Genomic DNA, 23,753 nt, shown 5'->3' with positions numbered 1-23,753 from the left:
GAAAAAAGAGGAAAGATAGGAGAGAGAAAGTGTGTGATAAAATGATGAGAGAGAAAATATGATGAGAGAGAAGTGATATGAAAGAAAAAATAAATAAATATATTTTGATATTTGATATTAAGGGAGAAAATTTTAGTTTTAGGTAAAGGATATTTTTGGAATAAGGAAATATTTTGATTGATGAAAATAGGAAAATAACTCATTGAAGGGGAGGTACATGGGAATGAGTTATTACCCAATTTCAAAGATTCATTCCCTTATTTGTATTCCTATTCCTATAATTCAAACATTAACAATGACAATCAATGATTGTCATTCTCATTCTCCATTCCTATTCCCCTAAACCAAACGCCCACTAAATCTCTGCATGAGCTTTGAAGATTGTGCCATCTAACTTTGTTGATTGAGCATCTAGGAAACACAACCAAACATCCCAATCAATATCTTCTTCGGTTTGGTTCACCCAACTTTGGAAACAACTCGGTTTCAGGTTTCCGCGATGATTCACCGATTCATCTTTCTCCCTGTTTATTCATGATCCAGAAGAACCTCTCACCTTCATATCCAAGCCACTCGCACGATGTTCTGTTGTCCCACTGAAATCCTCATCACTTTCTCATCATCTTTCATGTACCAAAATACTTTTGAGCCCAAGAAAAGAGAAAAGCAGTGCCGAAGTGATATACAACCAAATGTTTTAGTTTACTCCTACTACTTTTGCCACCCACAGCTAGTGATGACGATAAACCTCCCCTCCTCCACTCATCCCATATCACACAAATCGTTATAAGAATCCAAGCTTCAGCTTGTTCGACCAAAGTTGCAGCATTAGCAAGACCAGCAACAGCCATCGCAATCTAGCTCTAGTTGGCGTTTGTTGTGTTTCCTCACATTCAAGAAGTTGCAGATTTGTTGGTTTCGAAATGGGCGAAGCGAAGCAGGTAAGGATGGTTACATGTAATCCTTTGAGGTATTTATTCAACTTGAGGAGAATGCAGCAAGATTTGCTCACTTCTGTTTGTTTTGACAGGAAGTAGAGAACAAACAAGAAAAGAAGGCCGAGGAGAAGAAAGAAGAGAAGGCTGCAGGTCCTCCTCCACCCATTGTCCTGTCTCTGGACCTGCACTGTGTTGGATGTGCAAGGAAGATAGAGAAGTGCATGCTCAGATGTAGAGGTCGCACCCAATTCTAACTCAGTTATTCACTAGAACTCCTCTACTCAAATTTATGTAGCATCTGGTTAAACTATGTTTTGTATTTTCTCCACATCAGGAGTTGAAAGCGTTGAGGTCGACATGATGCAGAACAAGGTCACAGTCAAAGGGATAGTGGATCCTCAGGCCTTGTGCTCCAGAATTCAAAAGAGAACACAGAGACAGGTCCGAGTGCTCACTCCTCTGCCCCCGACCGAAGGGAACCCCAAGCCGGAAGCTGATCCACCTCAGGTATGCAAAATTCAATTATGCCTTCTGAAATTCTATCATTTCCTAAGTGAAAGCTTAGAGTTTGGACTTGGCTCATGTTTGTAAATAGGAGAGCGGCATGACAACAGTTGAGCTCCTTGTCAACATGCACTGCGAGGCATGCGCAGAGCAGCTGAAGCGAAAGATACTAAAGATGAGAGGTGACAAACCACACTGACCTTAGTTAACAATTAGCAGGGATGTATCATAAGTTAAAACCATGACTTTCTATCGTGATTTCAATTGAAACTGATTGCAAACTGACTTTGATTTTTTAGGAGTGCAAACGGCCAAGACTGACATGACTGCTGGGAAGGTCACTGTGACCGGAACAATGACTGGAGAAAAGATAGTGGAGTACGTTCACCGGCGCACCGGGAAGATAGCTAGCATTGTTCCTCCACCGCCCAAGGAGGAGGAGAAGAAAGAAGAAAGAAAACCTGAGGAAAAGGCCCCGGAGGAGAAGAGCGAGGAGAAAAAGAAAGATAGCAATGAGAAAAAGGAAGAAGGGAAGGCATCTGAACCGCAAGAAAATGCAAGTGACAAGAAGGAAGGTGATGCCAAGGAAGAGGAGAAGAAAGAAGCCGATGACATGATGAAAAGAATGATGTATTGGCCGGGCAACTTCTTCGGTGAGGAAGAGATGGCGAGGAGGATGATGGTTCACTGGATGCCGGTATACATAACCCAACAGCCTCCACCTCCACCACCCCAACACTTCAGTGATGAGAACCCCAATGCATGTTGCATCACATAAAATTTCATGCATCAAAAAACATGATCTGTACGTAATGTTGGAGCTAGGAAGCCATGCCATTTACTATTTCATACAAGATGATGTCGCATGGTATAACTGTAAACTTATGTAGAACTGGCTCTTGTTCATGTTTTATCTATGAATTGTAACTCCTGTATGTCCTATCCTCTGGTTGTTTCAATAATTTCCGATGAAAATGTTTTCTCAAAGAGAAACATCTTTATATATTAGGCTACGCAAGACTAAAAGTGTTACAAAACAGCAATGAAAAAGCTCATCACGAAATTTTCAGTAGCAGAACAAGGCTGAAATTTATATATTTCATCTACCAAAGATAATATTATATTAACAAATGTCCAAGAGCTTAGAACTAAAATGTAGAGAAAGAACACAGTACAGGATGAAACAATATTGAAAACTAGTTACCTCCAAAGCATGAGCAAAAGGTGGTGCATTGCATGTGGAAAATGGCTGCAGGAACAGGGAGAGTGGCTTTGCTTGACTGCCTGTGCTGCAGATGGTGAGCGTCACATGGTGGTAGGGACATGGAAGAAAAAGAGGGAAAGGTGGTCTTCACTTTCCTACCTGGGTTCATGTGTCTGATTGGCACACAGGCATTCCAACTTCAACATCCCATGATAGCAGAGCACAAGATGCTCGAGTTGATGACACTGGAAACAGGTAGCCCCTTGGTCGTGCCTCCAATCACAACTACATTTGAAAGGTACTTTAAAGGTAAGACATGATATGACACAATTGCGGAAAGGGATCAGCTCTTCTGCATCACAATGATCATGGAGGAACACAGCTGAAGAGAGTAAATTAGGCAGGTTTAACTTCTTGAGCAGTAGAGAAGTGCTTCAACTAGACAGTCAAAAGTATCCGTTTATGCATGCTGAACAAATCATCCTTTCCATATTTTGAACAAAGGTGGAACTGAGTTTCCTTAACAAGGAAGAACAATGGCAACTAAAGAGAACCACTAGACTGAGAAATTGTACACGAGCAGGCAATAGATCTTAAAGATGGATTATAAGATCAGATGTGCCACTCCACATGGCCATCTGCTTGAAAGGAAGAAAAGTTGCAATAAATAAAATCAGCTAAACCTGAAGGCAAGTGGATTTAGACTGTCACCCCATAAATCTGAACTCCTATTCGTTGTCTAAAAAAGCAAGAACCCCATCTTGACAAGCTCCGAGTGTTGTTCTTAATTAGGAAATTGCTTCAAAAAGGATTGCTCCATAAAAATATCAAAGATTTAAACACAAAATTACCTTAAGCAAATATAAGAACTTAAGTATTATGTAAAGTGTATTGCAGTATCTCGAAACCAAAAACTCAAACAAGCATCAATCTTAATTAGTTGAGCAGACTAGGGAAAAATCTTAATAGTTGATCCATTAGGAGGCTGCATGTTAGATATCGTGGATGCTTTAAAAGGGAAAAACTGCATGAATTTCAAGGTAGGAAATCTGCACTATCATAATGAAGACTTAAGTGGGGATAATAATACTTAGAAACATACAAATTCTCAAAGAAGTGGATTTAGGAACACCACAATGAAGACTATGTCTATGAACAAAATCAACTTTAAAACCTAAAACAAATGTATTCTTTGTTGAAACAAATCATGTGAAAAAATTGCGTGATATAATGAAATATGGATCAACTGAAAGAGTTCGAAATGCAATGCTAGTACTGGAACTGATCTGATTATTTTCATTTGCTTCAAGAACAAAATATAAAAAAATCCATGTGAGGCATCTAGTATTGCCTTCTTAATATCTCAAGTGTGTAGCAATTCTAATTCAAGCGGTTATATAATCCCTTGTTTCATATTAGGAGAAGTGCGCAAAGGACAAAAACTTCATGCTTACCAGTATGCCACTATTAAAATTCAAATACTTGTAAGAGATTAATAAATGAGAAGCCACATTGTATTCATCACAACATATCCACACTTCCAATTGTATTAAAAATTAATAAAATTCAAAGTGCGATGCACGGGTTTAACTATTATGACAAATGATACGAAAAAAATCAACGAAAATATAATTGGTTTAGGATGGGTACATCCTTCAAGTTTTATAGTGCAAACACGTCTAGGTGAGTTCTGGTTTTGGTAATCTAGGAAGGATTCAACATATATTTCTTACCAACAATATTTGTGACTGAACTAAAAACATATCTGTGCTCCGCTCAGTGACTTAGCTCTACCATAGGGGGAAAAGGCAAATATACTCTTGTTAAACAAGCACCATAGATTGAACAGTTGGACACTAATGAAAATTACATGCCCGGATATATATGTCTTACTACTGCATCCAGCAAACTAGAAATGATTAAACTTGCCACTGACAACCTTAATATTTCCAATATAGTCTTTTTAACAATTGCTGTTCCAAGCAGAAGTATGGACTTTATAATCATGGAGTAAAAGCTTAACAACATAGAAGAACTACTGGTCTTGTTTACTCATTTTGTCATTCTGCACTATCTGCAGCACATAACTGATGGAGCACATAGTTCAAGGAATCAACTATGATCATTCTTATGCGTGCGCTTTCAGTAAACTGATGTAGCTTATTCTATGTACTTCATTCTGGCATTCAAACTTCCATGCATCGCTGATTTAAGTACAATTCAACAATTGCAGTATGTAATGCTGCCCCAATTGGAAGGACTTCTTCATCAAGGAAAAAATGAGGGGAGTGAGGAGGATAGACTGAACCAGCTCTCTCATTTCTCATTCCAATGCCAAACATAACACCTGGGATCAACTGTTGGTAGAATGCAAAGTCTTCACCAGCCATGATTTTTCCTCCCATCTTTACCTTATCTTGACCAAGTAGAAGGGCACCAACCTGCTGTAGATGATCATTCAACTCTTCATCATTCACTACAGCTGGATAGATTGGGTATTCCTCCGCTAGCATGCTAATAACTGCCTTACATCGTTGTACAGCTGCCTGGCCTTCTATCACCTGAAGATATCAAAACTTTCAACCTTTTGAAGGACAAGTAATGCTAATGCATATCATAAAGTAGAATGCTTTTACTTGTCCATCTGGGTTATACAATCAATAACTAGTGTTAAAGATTACAAGATGTCATTGGGACAAGTACCAAATTAATGTAAGCAAGTTATGTATTTGTGTCCCTATACCAAAAAGTAAGTGCCCGTGGAATACCTCTTTTACCCTTCTCTGAAGCCTTTGCAGGCCTTCAGTGGTTATACTTCTCAGAGTACCCCCAAATTCGACAATCGGAGGTGTTTCATTGAATGAGCTACCACCCTTGACATATGTAACAGACAATACCTGCAAAATATCAGAAGACGGTTCAGAAAACAATCATGTCACGAGCAAATACACAACTAAGAAGCCAATAGCAGGAGCAGACAAGATATAGAGGGTCATCGTGAATGAAGTACGTGACTCTTTGAAAGCCACTGATACATCATCTGTGCAATATAGAACTTATCAAAATAAAATAAACTTATTAGCATGCTAAAAAGAAATAATGTCAAATGTCAGATCATAGCATACTTGACTATGCAGAGGGTCATCTTCTCTGGAGATGAGCTGTTGCATTGAAAGAATAGCAAACGCTGCAGCAATAAGTGGATCCACATTTAAATGAGGTTTTGCAGCATCTCCCCCTCTACCTTCTATTTTGGCTTCAAAGACGCACACAGCAGCTTGACTAGGCCCTGGAATTGAGCTAATACTACCTGTAGGCAACCTGTAATCAACATGCATAGCAAAGATAGCTTCTATGCCATCTAGAGCACCTTCCTTGATCATGTGAAAAGCACCTGCACCACCCTCTTCTGCAGGTTGAAAAAGAAGTCTCACTGTCCCCTTCAAAATAAACATCCAAAACAAATTAACAGATGTTGCATTAAGGATATGTTGTTGTGTTAAATTGATTCACCCTTTAAGTTGAGATGTAAAGGAAAAAAACAATAAAAGAACAAATAAACAACCAACATAAGTATCATTTCCCAAAGTAGGGTTCTAAGAAAAAATGGGCATTGCTTGACAAATGAATTTAATGGGCCACAAGAGCCTCACAAGTGATAACGCTCACTCTAGACACTCCTCCACTGCTAGTCCCAAGACCTTGTGAAAGGGAGGTAAATCACGATATTGAACGGCCTCCTAGGTGGGAGGAACTTATTCTCTAAGGGAATGAACCTAGGGGGATTCGAACCTTGCTCTTATAATATAAATCTACCACCCGAGTACTAAGCTACACTCATGTGGGCTTCTCTTCCTGAGTCACAGACCAAGACCATGTGGATGGAGAAACATGATCTACAGTATTAATATAAAACCAAGTAGTTAAAATAAGAGGCCATGCTAATGCGAGCTTTTTCCTCCCTGTCTTCCTTTCCTCTTCCCCTTTTTCTCTTTTTTCTTTTCCTTTTCCATTGTTGGTCCTTTTCCACATGCCTTTTCCCTAATCCATCCACCCCGGAGTAAACACAGCAAGCATGAATCTCCTTTTGGCGGAATCCTACTCAGTTGTTCACCAGGTCGTGCATTAAACAACGCACTAAGTGGAACAAAGTAGGTGAGGAACTGTTTCGAGCTGTAGCGCGGGGAAAAGTAAAGTCGACCCTTATGAAAGAAAAGACAGAGTATAGTGGGTGTATTTGAAAGAAAGAGAGTACCCGAAGTATGTTCTTTCGTTGATTCAGCAATTTTGCTGCACCAAGAAGCATCGTCACATGAGCATCATGTCCACAAGCATGCATCACACCGTCGTTCTTGCTTTTGTGCTCCCACTCCACCATTTCCTAACATCGCATGGAGAAAGACAAGAACTTTAAGCGACACCCGTATATCCTTTCGAAATAGGACTTGATTGAAACCCTAAAAGGTAAAATTTGCAACAAGGGAGCGAGAAAGACGAATAATCAAAGTAGGAAAGCACGGTCTCGGAATTTAAAAAGACAACCAATTCTCGTACTGTACCTGAAGGGGGAGGGCGTCCATATCAGCGCGGAGGGCGACGATTGGCGGGTCACCGGAGCCAATCTGGGCGAGCACGCCGGTGCGAGCGTAAGGGAAGGAGTAAGGTATGCCGAGGCGGTCGAGGTGGAACCGGATAAAGGCGCTGGTGTTATGCTCCTGGAAGCGGAGTTCGGGTTGCTCGTGGATCCGCCGCCGGATGGAGACCAGCCATTCCTTCTCCTCATTGGCCGATCGCAGCAGCTCCTCTGCATCGTAGTGGGGAGAAGAGGAAAGAGCCAAGCACGCAAGGAAGAAGAAGAAGCAGAGAAGGAGAGGGAGGAGGAGGAGACGACGGGCATGCAGATCTCCCATTTGACTTCCGAATCAGTAGATATCGGTCTGTTTGGGAGTAGGTGAGGGAAGGGGAAGGAAGGGGAAATAAGGGGATAGAAACTTTGAACCTTGTTTGGGAAGGAGGGAGGAAAGGGAAGGAAAGATAAGTGTTCACTTTGGTTATTTTGAAAAGAGATATTTTCTTACCTTCCGAATTGGGGTGTAAGGAAGGAGATTAGAAAATAAAAAAAAAATTATTCTAATTTTATCCTTGTTCTTAATAATTTAAGAAATGTTCCAATTTTTATTTTTGCTATGTCGCTGGAGTCCAATTTTCTCGCCTTTTTCACTTGTTATTAGATTATTAGAGGAGGAGATTCGACATGTCTTCTAATTGAATTGAAGAGAGAAATCATTTTTATCGTTAAAATTTAAAAAAATATCTACTATTTTTTAATTTTTTTCATCAAAATTTAATAAATTTTTAAAAAATAAGTTAACTTTCAAATTTTATTATTTAAGATTTCTAAAATCATTATTTTCATTATTTCTCATTTAATTACTTGAGTATTGGTAATCCATTATTTTGTTATAACTAGTAAAAAAAGATTAAATTTTTATTAAAAAAATAATTAATTTAAATGATAATATAATATTTTAATTTTATTATTAAAATATCTAATTTATATTTATAAAATAAATATTAATATTATCAAAAATATCTAATTTAAAAACTAAGGGTATTTTTATAACTCTATCTATTTAACCTTCATTCTCCTTCCTTTCCTCTCAAACAAAGTAACACATGTTAAGTTAATAAACCTTCCCTTCCTCCCAAACAAAGGAAAGTTAAATACTTTACTTCCCCTCACTTCCCCTTCCGTTAATGAACCTTCCTTTATTCTATCCAAACAGATTTCAAAAGTTGAGAATGTTAATTATCAAAATAATAATAATATTAAAATAAATATATTTTGAGATATAAAATGCTTTTTTAATATATTTTTTTAAAAAATAAATTGTTTTTTATTATAATATAAATAAAGGATACTTTTTGATTTTCAATTCTGCAGAAATAGGTTCCACGGTAAAATGCAAGATAAATTATGATATGCAACAATCTTGTAAGCGGGAGGGCATAACCCTCGATGTTAACGTCTTCGAGAATCGACTCCAATCCGATAACTCTACTATAGTAGCAACTACGCCGAGGCAACTTTTTAATTTTCAAGTGGCAAAAGGTGATTCGTTCATCCCAGCGTCCCCGTCAACTCGTCCCTAGGTCAATACGGAGGAGCCCAAGACCTCATGTGACAACACCCTATATCTTAACCATCGTACCGCCCCGAGAGGACAACTTTTTAATTTTCAAGTTAGGTAGAGAGATGTATTAATTGAAAGATATCGGCGTAGATGATGACAAAGGCACTTTTTTTAATCCAAACTCTAGCTCTATCGAACGCTTACGGGGTTTTTCTCTTCATCATCTCCAATCGGACATGTTATCAGGGGTCCAACACCTAATCTGCCAATTACTTACAAGGCTTAATTCCCTCCTTTTGGGGTACTATCATAACTCACTCATTCCCCATAAGAGATTGAACAACCTTGTTCATAGTTATCTTCCGACTAATAGCCCAATAGGCCTTCCAGCTCATGAGCCCATTTTACCATTAATATAACACATGAGTTTATAAAAAAAAATTAGAGAATTTTCTTCTCACAGACATGCAATACTCCCCCATACATACGATAAGACTGTGGAATACAATGAAAGTATGATGATTAGACAAGTTGTTAAGCGGTGATATGATCCCTCATTAAATACGAAGATTACAGGAGGCATTATAAAAGAAGTCCCTCTCTACTGGCATATACATGCGAGCCCATTGTCTTTTTTCTCTTAAGTCACTGTTCTTCTTCTTCCTAGATTTTAACTTGATTATCGGAGTAGCTGCGTTAGGGACACCTACTGACGATTTTTTCCCTTCTCCTTTTGTTGGTGATTACAAGTGCTCTACGACGTGCCCTTGTTGAGATTTTTTTCTAGTGAAACTCCCAGCCAACTCATCGATAATCCATAGCTATCACTCCAGGACGGGATCACCTACTATTATCTCTCTAATGAAAAAACATTCCTATAATGTTTATTGACCCTACATCACAAATCAGCTCCCTTACAAATCATAATATAACAATACTTTATCATTGATTAAGCTCTTTGTTAGCTTTTTTTTTTTTTTACCAAACCTGAAATGCCCTTAATTAAAGTCGAGACCGGATAATACATTTATTAAGGAATCATTAACAAAATAATTTATTAGGTCCAAAATCAGCTGTAATATAAACTTCACATTCATTCATCTCCCTTATTTGTCTTATTGATCAAGCAGACTTATCTTCCCAGTAATTCACTTAATCTTCTTCGTCCTCCTCTTTCTCCTTCTTTTTCTTCTTCTCCTTTTCCTCTTCCCCTTCTTCCTCCTCCTCTTTCTTCTTCTTTTTCTTCGTCTCCTTTTCCTCTTCCCCTTCTTCCTCCTTCTCTTTCTTCTTCTTTTTCTTCTCCTCTTTCTCCTTCTTCTTCTTCTTCTTCTCTTTTTCCTTCTTTCTCTTCTTTTTCTCCTTCTTCTCCTTTTTCTTCTCCTTCTTCTCGTGAGCATCCTCTTCACTTTCTTCCTCCTCTTCTTCTTCGACTTCTTCTTCATCTTCCTCCTCCTCGATGTACTCTGTTATGTCCACGTGGACGCCGGGGTCTTCGGCGGTGGTGCTCCCGCCTAGGAGAATGGAGTTGTTTACGGCCTGGTAGTTGCTATTGGCGTAGGTGAGCATGCCGCTGTCGTCGCCGTAAGTGACGCCGCTCTCCATAAGCTCTTCTATCTCCGCCTTCATCGTCGCGCCCTTGTTCTCTCCGGTGAGCGTGATGGTCCCAAAACCATGCTCGGCGTCGCGGCCGTCGGAGCGCGCCATGGACCTGCCGAGGGCCCCGAGGCGGCCGGTGAGTGCCGAGAGCACGTCTCTGATCTCCGTCTGCATCTGGCGCTGTCGGGGCTCGTCCTCGCCGTTCGCACTGCTGCTGGCCACCATGGCGATCGACGACACAAAGCTTGCGATTCCTACATGTGGAGCCGGATCATACTTATATAGAATTTCTGCGAGGAATGAATTCTTAGCTTGGAACGAGATTGAAAGGATCGCAGGGATGACAAGCAAAGAATTAACAAATTTTCACATGAGAATGCAGGGGATTAAATTCCTTGCTTGAACTAGTTCCTACTCCGACTTCATGCACTGTAATCACAATTCAGCTAAATAAAACGAAGGCTTGAGTACAGGAATTAACATGATGAATATATAGTTTTGTTCAATAGTTGCAGAATCGCAGTTCTTCCCCAGCGCCACTTGTTTCAGAGCATCGCGAGCTGACAGGCCTAAACTCAAGGCCTTGAACTATAAGCACACTTCCGTCTTCCTGATCACTGAGAAATCGCCCCATCTGAATCTCCATCCATCCACCTTCCCTGATCTGCGGAGTCTGCACCTCCTCGGCACCGATAGGCAGTTGCAGAGCCACAAGGGTTTCCACCGCCTAAGCTCCGACATGGACCGATGCTTCCTGCACCGGCCACCGGCGAACTGAACCCTTGCAAAGCTTTCTAGGAAAAGAAAAAGAATTGTAGTCTAATAAATTATTTATGCTTCATATATTCAAGTTAATTTCAATGGCTAACCTTCCCCCTTAAATTTAAATTTTCCTTATTCTAAACATGAATTTTAATCTTTGAAAATCATCATATTTAAGTAATTTTGTAAAAATATTCAACTTGATTGGTAATCTTTGCATACTCTTTGCAATGTATTTTCGAATAAAATGATATCTTCTGTCAATATGTTTACTACGTTCATGAAACATTGAATTTTTTACCAAATTTTGAGCTGATTTATTATCAATCATGATTCTTATAGCATTTTCTTGTTTCAAATGAAGTTCCTTTAACAATCTTCTCAACCATGTAGCACGACAAGTACAAGAAGTAGTTGTAACACACTCAACTTCACAACTGGAAAGTGTCATAATAACTTGTTTTCTAAACTCCACGAAATTGTATTATTTCTCAAAATAATATAAAATCATTTATGCTTTTTCTATCATCAATGTCTCCTATAAAATCACTAATACAATGTCCCGTTAACTTGTAGTTGCTAAAGGATGAATAAAGAATACCATAATCAAGAGTACATTTACTATAACGAAGTATCCTCTTAACTGCTAGCATGTGAGACTCAGTTAGATTCCTCATAAGTCGACTCACAACTCCAACTGCAAATAAAATATTGGGTCTTGTACAAGTCAAGTATCTCAAACTCCCAGTAAGACTTCTGAAATCAGTTGGATCAATCTTCTCTTTTCCTTTCTTCACTTTGGATAGTTGCGCTCTAAAGTATATAGAGGTATTAATTGGTTTATAATTGAATATATTGAACTTCTTAAGAACCTCTTTTGCATAGCTTTCTTATGAAATAGTCTCATCCTCCATTTGCTTTATTTAGATTCCTAAGAAATAAGTCATGAGTCTCATGTAAGTCATCTCAAATTCATTACTCATGGTTATTTTGAATTTTTCAATCATTTTTTAATTATTTCCTATAAATATGAGATCATCCACATAAATGCAAACAAATAAGAAACTCTTACCTTTGTCTTTCATATACTCGTGAGTGTATCTCAAGAAAGCTTTTTTTTTTTTTTCAAATACTTGTCAAGTTGATTGTTCCAAGCTCTTAGTGCATGTTTAAGTCAATAAAGTGTCTTCTTTAGCTTTAAGACCTTGTCTTCATGCCCCTTAATCACATATCCAATAGGTTGCTCAATGTAAACATTTTTATTGAGATGCCAATAAGAAAGATAGATTTAATATCTAATTGATAAATCTTTCAATGATTTTGAACGACAAGAGATATCAACAAGCACATTGTCTCCAATAGAGCTATCGAAGCGAATACCTCATCATAATCAATATCTTATTTTTGCTTATAGCCTTTAGCAACAAGTCTTGCCTTATACCTTTCTACTTCTCCATTGGCATTCTTTTTTTGTCTTATACACCCAATTGGCTCCAATAGTCTCACGGTCTTTTGGAAGAGATACTAACTCCCAAGTATCATTCTTCACAATGGCTTGCATTTCTTCATCCATGGATCCTCTCCATTTCTCATCCTCTTTTGCTTCTTCAAAGCTCAAAGGCTCAACATCTAAAAGTAAACAAAACAAACTCATTACATCAATAGCATAAGTCTCACTGTAGATGTCCAAGATTTTGATATTTTGGAGTCTTTTCTCCCAAGATGATCCCGGTATGTTTGATAACTCAGGTGCATGTGGAGTTACTGGTGGAGTAGATTCCTCTTGAACTTCTTGTTTCACATCAAAGTATAGAAGGAAATCATAAGACCTTTCTTCTTCCTTAGAGCTCAATCCCATAATGCATCTTCATTAAATTCTACATCTCTATTGATCACAACTCTTCTTTTGTGTGGATTGTATAATTTGTAGCTCTTGGAATTTTCATCATATCCAATGAAAATAAGTTTATGACTCTGATCATCTAACTTGGATCTTTCTTGTTCAGGGACATGTGCAAATGCAATGGATCCAAATACTTGTATATGCGATACAGTTGGCTTCTATTGGTGCGGGAAGCATCAGACGATCGAACTTGTGTTTTGATTATGTCAAAGGATTCAAAGTTAAGGTTATTTATTGTCTGACAAGTTTGAATGAGATTTCAGGAAAAGTCCTAAGTTGTTTTAGGTAAAAGTCCTAGTGGATTCTAGGCAGGTGGAAAACCCTAGGGGTGGTAACCCTAGGTCCTAGGACTGGTAACCCTATGTGATGAAAAGTCCTAGTTACAGTTAGGCAAGTTGAAACCCTAGGGGGCGGTAACCCTAGGTCCTAGGGGGTGGTAACCTTAGGCGGAAAGTCTTGGCAGGTCAAGATCTTCGGGCAAAATCCTCGAGTCGGGGATTCTAGGTTGAAATCCTGATGTCACGAACTGAGTGGAAGTCTGGACGGGTCGTGGAGTGAACATCCAGTATAAAGACCGGAGGCTTCGAACGTTGAGCAAAAGTCCAGTTGGTCTAGAGGATCAATCTGGCAACAGATAACTTCTTCTGAGAGGAGTAGATGAGTACGCGTTCCCCGATGAGGGAACAGTAGGCGTCAGTTCGACCTAGGATTTTCGAAGAAAAATTCGAAGTAAAAACCAGACAATCCGGTGACTGTTAAATACTTGTATTTATCTTATATTATTGTGCTAACTTGATTTTGCAAGGTATACTTTGTTTGTGGACTAATGTACCTTGCAGGAATGAAGTTGCCCAAGGGAAGCCTCGGATGGACAATACCCGAGGCGCCTTCAAGTATTCGATGTTGGTTGCTACTCGGAAAACCTATAGGTTCCACTGTACAAAAATTTTGTACAAAGGTCTGAACCTTTTCCTAGCTACCATGTGTTCTTTTAAATTAAATTTTGGATCGCCTGCGGAACTTAACACGTTTGATCCAAAACTTAATCTATTTGTTCTTTTAGGTTTTGACTTGGATCTCCTGCGGAACTTAACACGTTCGACCCAAGTCTCCTTAAGTTATTAATTCCATTAAATATTAATTTCCATAAAAGGTTCCCAGTACTGACGTGGCGAGGCACATGGCCTTCTTGGATATGGGAGCAACCACCACCGACTAGACAAAACCTTTAATAGAAAGCTAATATTTAATTTCCTAAAATAACTTTAGGTTAATCAAAGAGAACAATCAAATCACAAGGAAAAGAAAGAAACAAAAGAACACAACTTCGAAAAAACATATTCGAAATTCTAGAACGTAAGCCTCTTGTATTTGGTATTATTTCCATAAATAACTAGCATGATGCGGAAATAAAATTTACTAGTTATACCTTGTAGAAAAACCTCTTGATCTTCTACCGTATTCCTCTTCTAACCTCGGACGTTGTGTGGGCAACGATCTTCCGAGACGAGAAACCACCAATCACCTTCTTCTCCTCCTAGCTAGGTTCGGCCAACAAAGAGGAAGCTTCACCAAGGAAGAAAAACAAAATACTAACCAAGCTCCAAGAGATGCTAGCTTTCTCTCCTTCTTCTTCTTCTTCTCCGAGTAGTATCCGGCCACCGCAAGAGCTCCAATAGAAGGGTAGGGTTCGGCCACCACAAGAGGAAGAGAGGGAGAGGTTGGCCGGCCACACCAAGGAACAAAAGAGGGAGAGGAATAATAGATGTTGTGTCTTGTGAAGGCACCCTCACCCCTTCTTTTATATTCCTTGACCTAGGCAAATTAGGAAATTTAATTACAATAAATTTTCCTTAATTTCCTTGACATGATTTAATTGAGAGAAATAAAATAAAATTTCCCCAATTAATTTCAAGTGGCCGGCCACATTATTGGAAAACAAAAGAGGACAAGTTTTAATCAACAATTAAAACTTCCTAATTTGTTTCCGGAAATTTTAAAAAATAAAATTTCTCTTTAAAATCTCTTCATGGTTGATAAAAGGAAATTTCTATAATTTTAATTTTATCAACATGTGAATAATTTTAAAGAAAAAAATAAAACATCTTTCCAATATACAAATAAGGAAAGAGATCTAATCTCTTTCTTTAATCTTTTGTAGATCTTTTACAAGAGAGATATTTTAATTTTAATTCTCTTTAAAATATATCTTCCACATAATAAAAATTAAAATTAAATTTCTTTTTTAATTTATTTTGGCCGGCCTTACTAGCTTGGGTTCAAGCTAGGGCCGGCCACCCAATCTCATACCTAGGCCGGCCCTAGCTTGATCCCAAGCTACCTTGGCCGGCCCCTATTGGATGGGTATAGAAGGTGGGTATAGGTGGGTATAGAACTCTATAAATAAGAGGCTACGATAGGGACCGAGAGGAGGAATTGGTTTTGGTCTCCCGATAAAATTAAGCATCCCGTGTTCGCCCTGAACACACAACTTAATTTTATCAATGATAATTCATTCCACTAGAGAACTATCATTGAACTACCGCACCAATCCCAAATTACATTTTTGGGCTCCTTCTTATTATGAGTGTGTCTCCCTATGTTTAAGATATCAAATGTCCACTAATTAAGTGAGTTACCGACAACTCATTTAATTAATATCTAAGTCCAAGAGTAGTACCACTCAACCTTATTATCATGTCGGACTAAGTCCACTGCGGGTTTACCATGACAATCTTTATGAGCTCCTCTTGAGGACATTATCAACCTAGTATCTCTAGGACACAGTTTCCTTCTATAATCAACAACACACACTATAAGTGATACCATTTCCCAACTTATCGGGTTTATTGATTCAACGAACTAAATCTCACCCATTGATAAATTAAAGAAATAAATATCAAATATATGTGCTTGTTATTACATTAGGATTAAGAGTACACACTTCCATAATAACTGAGGTCTTTGTTTCTTTATAAAGTCAGTATAAAAGAAACGACCTCAAATGGTCCTACTCAATACATTCTGAGTGTACTAGTGTAATTATATAGTCAAGATAAACTAATACCTAATTACACTACGACCTTCCAATGGTTTGTTCCTTTCCATCATGGTCGTGAGCTACTGTTTATAATTTATAAGGTACTGATAACATGATCTTCTGTGTGTGACACCACACACCATGTCATCTACAATATAAATTAATTTGAACAACTACATTTATCATAAATGTAGACATTTGACCAATGTGATTCTTATTTCTAGATAAATGTTTATACCAAAAGCTAGGCTTTTAGTATACACTCCAACATTCGAGGCGCCCTCCATGGAGCTTGAAGGCGCCTCGGGTGCCTTGGATGAAAGCCTCACGCAGCAAGGAGCGAAGGTGTTAGAATATATACTAAAAGTCTAGTTTTTGTATAAATATTTATTTTGAAATAAGAATCACATTGGTCAAATGTCTACATTTATATGCTAAATGTAGTTGTTCATTTAATTTATATTGAAGATAACATGGTGTGTGGTGTCACACAGAAGATCATATTATTAGTTTCTTATAAATTATAAATAGTTGGTCACAACCAAGATGGAATGGGACAAACCATTGGAATGGTTGTAGTGTAATTTAATATTAGTTTATCTTGACTATAAAATTACACTAGTACACTCTGAGTGTATTGAGCAGGACCATTTGAGGTTGTTCTTTTTATACTGACTGTAAAAAAAGAACATGATCTCTGTTATTATGGAAGTGCGTACTCTTAATCATGATATAATAACAAGCACATATACTTAATATTTATTTCTTTAATTTATCAAAAGGTGAGATTTAGTTCGTTGAATCAAAAAGTCCGATAAATTAGAAAATGATATTATTTATATGGTGTGTTGTTGATTATAGAATGAAACTGTATCCTAGTGATCTAAGTTGGTGATGCCCCCTTGAGAAGCTCATAAGGATTATCATGTAAATCCTGCAGGTGGACTTAGTCTGACATGACAATAAGATTGAGTGGTACTACTCTTGGAGCTAAATATTAATTAAGTGAGTTGTCAGTAACTCATTTAATTAGTGGGCATTCGATATCTTAAACACAGGGAGACTAACACACTCATAATAAGAAGGAGCCCATATTGTAATATGGGATTGGTGCAGTAGTGCAATAATAACTCTTTAGTAGTATGAGTTATTATTGATGAACTTGAGTTGGGTGTTCGGGGCGAACACGGGAAGTTCAAGCTCATCGGGAGACTAAAACCAATTCCTCCTCTCGGTCTCTGTTGTAGCATCTTATTTATAAAGCCTTATATCTACCCAAGGCATAGCTTCTTAACCAAGATTAAGGGTCGGCCACATCCTTGCTTGGAGCCCAAGCAAGGGGCCGACTAAGTCAAGCTTGAAGCCCAAGCTAGGGCCGGCCAAGCCTTGCTTGGTGCCCAAGCAAGGGGTCAGCCATCCACACACATGGAAAAGGAAGTTTATTTTTTTGTAAATTCTTTCCTTTTATAGAGATCCATTAAAAGGATGATTTTAATTATAAAACTTTCCTTTTTAAAATCGGTCACAAAAGGAAATAAAAGGGAGTTTTTATTTTGTTAAAAACTTTCCTTTTATGATGCTTTCCACATGGTTTTAAAAGTGAGTTTTAAATTTAAAATATTACCTTTTATAACTTTCTACAAAGGATTAAAAGAGAGATTTGAAATCTTTCCTTATTTGTAGTTATCTATAATATTTAAAAGAAATATTTTAATTTTAAACTTTATTTTTGTAACCATGATATAAAAGGAGTTTTATTTTAGATCTTTTCTTTTATAGACATCCACAAAAGGATTTAAAAGAGAAGATTTTAATTTTATAAAACATGCCTTTTATAGCTAACCACAAAAGGAATTTTAAAAGAAAGATTTTAATTTTTGTTTAAATCTTTTCTTGATTGATGAACAAGTGGTGGTCGGCTATGTAAAGGAATAAAAGGAAGTTTTAATTTTTATTTTAAAACTTTCCTTTTTTGGATTCACCAAGGATTATAAAAGAGAGGGAGAGAGTGCCTCATTGAGAACAACCTAAGCCTTTCACCTCTCTATTGTGGCCGAAATCCTCTCTTCCTTTTCCCTTGGTGGCCGACCCTCTTCCTTCTCTCTTCTCCTTTTATTTTCTTTCTTAGAGGCCGACGGCATCAAGCTTGGTTTTCTCTTGGTGGCCGGTTCCTTGAAGGAGAAGAAGAAGAGAAGGAAACTCTCTTGTCTAGCATCCCTTGGTGGTTAGTTGGTGGCCGAAACTTGGAAGCAAAGGAAGAGGCTTGGGTGGATTTCATCTTGGAAGATCGTCGCCCACACGACGTCCAAGAGAAGGAGAGGAATACAACAGAAGATCAAGAGGTCTATAAGCTACTAAGAAAGGTATAATTAGTTATTTGTTTCCGCATCATAACTAGTTCATCTTTTTTGTATAGATCTTGAAAAACCAAACACAAGAGGCTATCGATTTTAGGTTATCGCTTCGTTATCGATTTCATGTTTCGATATTGTGCTTCTATTGAGGTCTCTGTAGTTAAACCTAGTTTACTGTAAGAAGTTAAATATCTGATTTCTTTGAAAGGCTTTGTCTAGGAAGTGGTGGATGATCTCATACCCAAGAAGGCCTAGTGTCTCGCCATGTTTAACCTGGAAGTCGATCTTTGAAATAGATATTTTAATTAACTTCTGTAATATGGTTTAACTTATGAAGAACACATCGATTAAGCTTAGAGTAAAAATGTTAAGTACCGTTTCCAATCCAAGTTTAACTTCTGAAGGACAATTTGGATTAATAATGTTAAGCATCATTTGCAATCCAAATTTAACTTCAGTAGAACACATGGGTAGCTAGGATAGTTCTATACCTGTACAAATTTTTGTACAGGGGAACTAGAACGGTATTCCGAGTAACAACCAATAGGGTATACTTTGTTTGTGGACTAATATGCCTTGCAGGAATGAAGTTGCCCAAGGGAAGCCTCGGATGAATAGTACCCGAGCGCCCTCCATGGAGCTTGAAGGCGCCTCAGGTGCCTTGGATGAAAGCCTCGCGCAGCAAGGAGCGAAGGCGCCTTCCAAGGAGATGGAAGGCGCCTTGAACGCTAGATGGAGGGCGCCCTCCATGAAGCTTGGAAGCTCCTTCGGGTGGATAAGCAGCGTAGACATAGGAGATTATCAATACCGCGGAAACTGGGATAAGCATCCTTACTAAAAGCGCCTCTTATGGAGGTTGGAGGCACCCTCAATGGCTTATTTAAGCTTGGTTCGAGTAGAGGCAAAGATACAACAGTAATTTGCAATACTTCTTCCGCGTGCGGCTAACAAATCGATCCAGCAAAGTCCTAACATTACTCTGACGACCAGAAGTTCTCAATTTCAGATTTCCTTATTGTCGGTAAAATATTTGGTAGCACTTTAATTGTTGTACTCTTTTTGTAATATTTCCGAAGCTATAGTGATTGTCCATCGAAAGCACTCTTACGTACAAGCCTTGAAGTAGGAGTTGTCACAGGCTCTGAACCAAGTAAATTCTTAGTGTTTGCATTTGATCTTTATTTTTCGCTGCGATTACTCGATTATCTTAAAAACAAATGAATTAGCCATGAGCGCTATTCACCCCCCTCCCCCTCTAGCGTTTTTCGATCCTACAACTTTCACTCACTTCATGCTTCTTGAGGTGTTACATTCTTCAAGCTCTTTATTGGAGATTGATTTGAAAGATACACATCATATGCCACAGCTTCAACTCAAAACTCCTTCGTCATTTCTTTAGGCTTTAACATACTCGTTGCCATATTAAGTATTGTTCTATTCTTCCTTTCAATAACTCCATTTTATTGGGATGATCTTGGAACTGTCAAAAGATGACAAATTCCATGCAACTCATAAAAGTTATTAAATTCATTAGATATAAATTCACCACCCTTATCGATCCTTAATACTTGAATTTGATATCTACTTTCTTTTTCAACAAGAGTTTTGAATTTTGTGAATATACGAAATACCTTATAATTTTGTTTCAAAAAATAAACTATGTCTTTCTATTAAAATCATCAATAAAGAGCACAAAATAATAACTTTTACTAAGAGATTCAAGCTTGATAGGACCACAAACATTAGAATGGACAAGTTGGAGTGGTTTGGTTTCTCTTGAAACAGATTGCTTTGGAAAGCTCTTTCTTAGATACTTGCCTAGTAAACATGCTTCACATAATTGATCAAGATGATCGATTTTTGGAATCCCTTTAACTAACTATCTTATAATCCCTCAAAGCTTTAAGCCCACCAATTCAAATGGCCAAACCGCATATGCTAAATTCATGATGGATCCTGGATACAAGTCTTCAAGCACATAGGTCCACAATTCTTTAAGTCTAATAAAAACATCCTATTCTTAGTCATAGACACCTTTGCAACAAGATTAGAGTCTATATCTTATATCCAAAGGATAAAATCATTCATATGAATCTTGTAATTTCTTTTCAAAAGTTGACTAATACTTAAATATTGCTAGTCAATTTTGGAACATAATAAACATCACAAAGTACTTTATGACCATCATTCTTTATTTCAAGAATAATTATACCTTTGTCCCCTCGGATGGGTCTAGTGGCTAGCGCATGAGGTGTTGCCACCACGAGGTCTGGGGTTCGAATCTTGACAAAGCCGAGATAAATGTCTCCCTTATGTGCTAGTCACTATTCCAAAGGCTAGTAACCGCCCATGATTTACCTCCTCCGTGTTGGCCCTGGGACGGGTTGGCAGGGGCGCTGGGGGCGAGCGTATTCACCTTTTTGCCACCAAGAATAATTATACCTTTGGCCACCTTGGGACGGTGCGATGGTTGAGGTATGGAGTGTTACCACATGAGGTCTTCGGGTCAAAACTCGGCATGTCCAAGTCCAAGCATGCTTTCCCCCACACCTTGACCACTTGCACTAATGGCTAGTAGCCACCCATAATTTACCTCCTCCATGTTGGCCTAGGGACTGGTTGGCAGGGGCATTGGGGGCGAGTGAATCGCCTTTTGCCACACAAGAATAATTATACCTTTGCCTTCAATTTTCACCTTTGTGTTGTCTCCAAAGTTTACAAAGTCTTTCTTGTTTGTACCAAACTCCATAAATTTACTTTTATCACCCGTCATATGTTTGCTAGCTCCATTATCAAGGAATCATGTGTTTGCTTTTCCAATAGTGTCCTCCTTGAGTGCAAGATACAATGATTGCTTTGCATCATCTTCCTTGTCCTCCATTAGATTTGCCTCTTCATTTCTATATTTGATTGATACTCCCAAGCATAATGTCCAAACTTGTGACTAAAATAACATTTAATTTGAGATTTATTTCTTCTATCATCATACCTTACATAATTGATTTTTTTTTATCAAACTGAGAAGGTTGCTCATCTCTCCCTTGACTATGACCATTTATTGAACCTCGACCTCTGCCTCATCCTTGGCCTTGACCTCTATTAGAAACACCTCCTTTGGTCTTCAAGTTGGTATTTGCTTATAATACATGTTCTGATTGTCTTGCTTTCCATAGTTCATCATTTTTTGATAAGCCCATAATGATCCGTTTAATTCATCAACAGTCATAATATCTAAATCTTTGGATCTTCAATTGCAATGATAACATGATTAAACTTTGTGCTAAGAGAGCATAGTATCTTCTCAATTACCTGAACATCAGGCACGGTTTCTCCAAGTCTCTTTATTGGATTGACAACAATTGTAGACTCTTGTAAAGTAATCGGAGATATGTTTACTCTCCTTCCTAAAGAGTGATTTAAACTCAACCCTTAGAGTTTGAAGCCGCACCTTCTTTACCTTATCTACTTGCATAATAGAGTTGTGAAGCGTCTCCTATACTTTCTTTGATGTTGTTTCATTCGCTATTTTCTCAAACATATTTTCATCCAAACCTTGATGGATGATGGTAAGAGCACATTAATCTCTCTTTCTTTCTCCAAAGCATCCTTTTGATTTTGAGTTAGAGTTGTCACATCTAAGGGTTCTTCAAGATCATTTTCAACATTATCCCATACTCTTTGGGATCTAAGAATAATCTTCATTCTAAGTGACCAATTCTCATAGTTTAGTTTGGTAAGTTGGAGTATTGAAAAGAAAATGATTTTAATGTCATTGGCTATGATACCATTTTGTTGGAAGGTAGTGGACTTTCAAAAATTTTTTAGGAAGAGAAGAGGAGTTGTAGTATAATAATTTTGTATTGAAAAAAATATTTGTCTCGTAACTTCACATTACATGAGTATTTATATAGCTCAATAGAGTATTTATATTGCTCAATAGAAACTCCTAGACCATACATTACCACACATCATTAATTAAATACATGAACTTATTTAGCTAGATACATAAATTACATGTTTAACTTGGTTCATGTCCCCTCAAGGCGGTGCGATGGTTGAGACATGAGATGTTGCCACATGAGATTTTTAATCGAAAATCGACGTGTCCGAGCATATGTCCTCCATCATGCCTTGACCATTTACACTAATAGTGCACCCATGATTTATTTCCTCTATTTAACCTAGAGATGAATTGACGGAAGCCCCAACTAGAGATGAGTTGACGGAAACCTTGGGGCGATGTGGTGCTTAAAGCATAGGATACCTTTTGCCATATTTGTTCAAATAGTTATTTATGGTATAGTCTAGTTGATTATTACATTAAAAAATTTATTAAGAAAGGATCGAATCCCGACATCAGGATCCCGGATTTCGTCTTCTACTGAATTTGTTCAATAGTTGCAGACTCGCAGTTCTCCCCCAGTGTCACCTGTTTCAGCTCATTGCGGGATAACAGGCCTAAACTCAATACCTTGAACTAACAGCCCTGTCTTGTAATTCATTACCCGCACCTGATGGAATAGCACTTGCACACTTCTGTCTTCATGATCACTGAGAAATCGCCCCATCTCTATCTCCATCCATCCATCTTCCCTGTTCCACGGAGTCCGCACCTCCTCGGCACCGATAGGCAGTTGCAGAGCTACAAGGGTTCCCGCCGCCTGAGCTCCGACGTGGACCGACGCTTCCTGCGCCGGCGAGCTGAACCCTTGCGCGTGTTCTGTCAGTTGGAAGACCAGGAAGGCGCCGTAAGTGACTCGAGGAGACAGCATGGTGGTTTCGATTACGCCGCCGAGATCGAACCACCAGACGACCAGCAGCTCAGCTACCTCCCCGAACCTGGACTCGTGGTGGGGAGTGAAGGTCCAGTATCTGGTGTCTTGGCCCCAGACAATCCATAGTTTCCTCGGTGATAACATCAAGCACTTCTTGCCACTGGATCTCTCCAACGCGAAACTCTGCGATCGAACGATTGGCGTCAGCGATGAAAAGCGAAGTGGTAAGGCGAGAAAAGAGGGATTTTGTTTTGTCACCGCGTCGCCTCCGTCGATGAGGATGGGACGGGTGGAGAGGCCGCCGAAGAGGTCCTTCTTGGAGGGGAACTCGACGGGGGCAACCGCGCGAGAGACGATGGCGTCGATATCGGGCGCCAGGAAGCGATCCCAGACGGCGTCAGAGGCGGCGGCTCTGCGGAAATTGTTGGAGACGGCGGAGGACCTGGCGGCATCGAGGGGCGAGGTGAAGGCGAGGATATGAGCGAGGACGTCGGTGGGTATGTGGTCTAGGAGGAGACTGTGTGACCGCGCTACTGCTTTCAT

The 23,753-nt window shown here is 38.7% G+C and overlaps 4 protein-coding genes across 4 annotated transcripts; 1 reads left to right on the top strand and 3 right to left on the bottom strand.

Annotated features, from left to right (window-relative positions):
- Positions 1–460: 460 nt before the first annotated feature.
- LOC121992871 (heavy metal-associated isoprenylated plant protein 9-like) lies at positions 461–2,384 on the top strand. Its single transcript, XM_042547478.1, has 5 exons — positions 461–941; positions 1,031–1,175; positions 1,273–1,445; positions 1,534–1,624; positions 1,742–2,384. The coding sequence occupies exons 1-5, from the start codon at positions 924–926 to the stop codon at positions 2,218–2,220; spliced, it is 906 nt and encodes a 301-aa protein (XP_042403412.1). The 5' UTR covers positions 461–923; the 3' UTR covers positions 2,221–2,384.
- A 2,178-nt stretch (positions 2,385–4,562) lies between these two features.
- Positions 4,563–7,648, bottom strand: LOC121992870 (IAA-amino acid hydrolase ILR1-like 5). Its single transcript, XM_042547477.1, has 5 exons — positions 7,206–7,648; positions 6,902–7,027; positions 5,772–6,086; positions 5,415–5,543; positions 4,563–5,207 (listed from the first exon to the last, which is right to left on the bottom strand). The coding sequence occupies exons 1-5, from the start codon at positions 7,554–7,556 to the stop codon at positions 4,833–4,835; spliced, it is 1,296 nt and encodes a 431-aa protein (XP_042403411.1). The 5' UTR covers positions 7,557–7,648; the 3' UTR covers positions 4,563–4,832.
- Positions 7,649–9,604: 1,956 nt separating this feature from the next.
- Positions 9,605–10,601, bottom strand: LOC121991165. The gene is made up of 2 exons (XM_042545184.1): positions 10,243–10,601; positions 9,605–9,638 (listed from the first exon to the last, which is right to left on the bottom strand). The coding sequence occupies exons 1-2, from the start codon at positions 10,599–10,601 to the stop codon at positions 9,605–9,607; spliced, it is 393 nt and encodes a 130-aa protein (XP_042401118.1).
- Positions 10,602–22,874: 12,273 nt separating this feature from the next.
- On the bottom strand, positions 22,875–23,753 carry LOC121991164 (F-box protein PP2-B11-like). The gene has a single exon (XM_042545183.1). The coding sequence runs from the start codon at positions 23,751–23,753 to the stop codon at positions 22,875–22,877; it is 879 nt and encodes a 292-aa protein (XP_042401117.1).

Source organism: Zingiber officinale, chromosome 6B (genome assembly GCF_018446385.1).
Source record: "Zingiber officinale cultivar Zhangliang chromosome 6B, Zo_v1.1, whole genome shotgun sequence".
Classification (NCBI taxonomy): domain Eukaryota; kingdom Viridiplantae; phylum Streptophyta; class Magnoliopsida; order Zingiberales; family Zingiberaceae; genus Zingiber; species Zingiber officinale.
Note: the sequence above shows the minus strand (reverse complement) of the source record. Positions and strands in the feature narration are given on the sequence as shown.

Excerpts from the sequence above, each read along its gene's own strand:
- LOC121992871 (XM_042547478.1), top strand. Across the intron at positions 1,176-1,272 it reads GTGCATGCTCAGATGTAGAG|GAGTTGAAAGCGTTGAGGTC; the intron begins GTCGCACCCAAT and ends TCTCCACATCAG. Across the intron at positions 1,625-1,741 it reads AAAGATACTAAAGATGAGAG|GAGTGCAAACGGCCAAGACT; the intron begins GTGACAAACCAC and ends TTGATTTTTTAG.
- LOC121992870 (XM_042547477.1), bottom strand. The coding sequence starts at position 7,556 with ATGGGAGATCTGCATGCCCGTCGTCTCCTCCTCCTCCCTCTCCTTCTC. Across the intron at positions 5,544-5,771 it reads ATGACCCTCTGCATAGTCAA|GTATTGTCTGTTACATATGT; the intron begins GTATGCTATGAT and ends GATATTTTGCAG. Across the intron at positions 5,208-5,414 it reads TTCAGAGAAGGGTAAAAGAG|GTGATAGAAGGCCAGGCAGC; the intron begins GTATTCCACGGG and ends TGATATCTTCAG.
- LOC121991165 (XM_042545184.1), bottom strand. The coding sequence starts at position 10,601 with ATGGTGGCCAGCAGCAGTGCGAACGGCGAGGACGAGCCCCGACAGCGC. Across the intron at positions 9,639-10,242 it reads GTCCACGTGGACATAACAGA|AGAGATAATAGTAGGTGATC; the intron begins GTACATCGAGGA and ends TTTTTTCATTAG.
- LOC121991164 (XM_042545183.1), bottom strand. The coding sequence starts at position 23,753 with ATGAAAGCAGTAGCGCGGTCACACAGTCTCCTCCTAGACCACATACCC.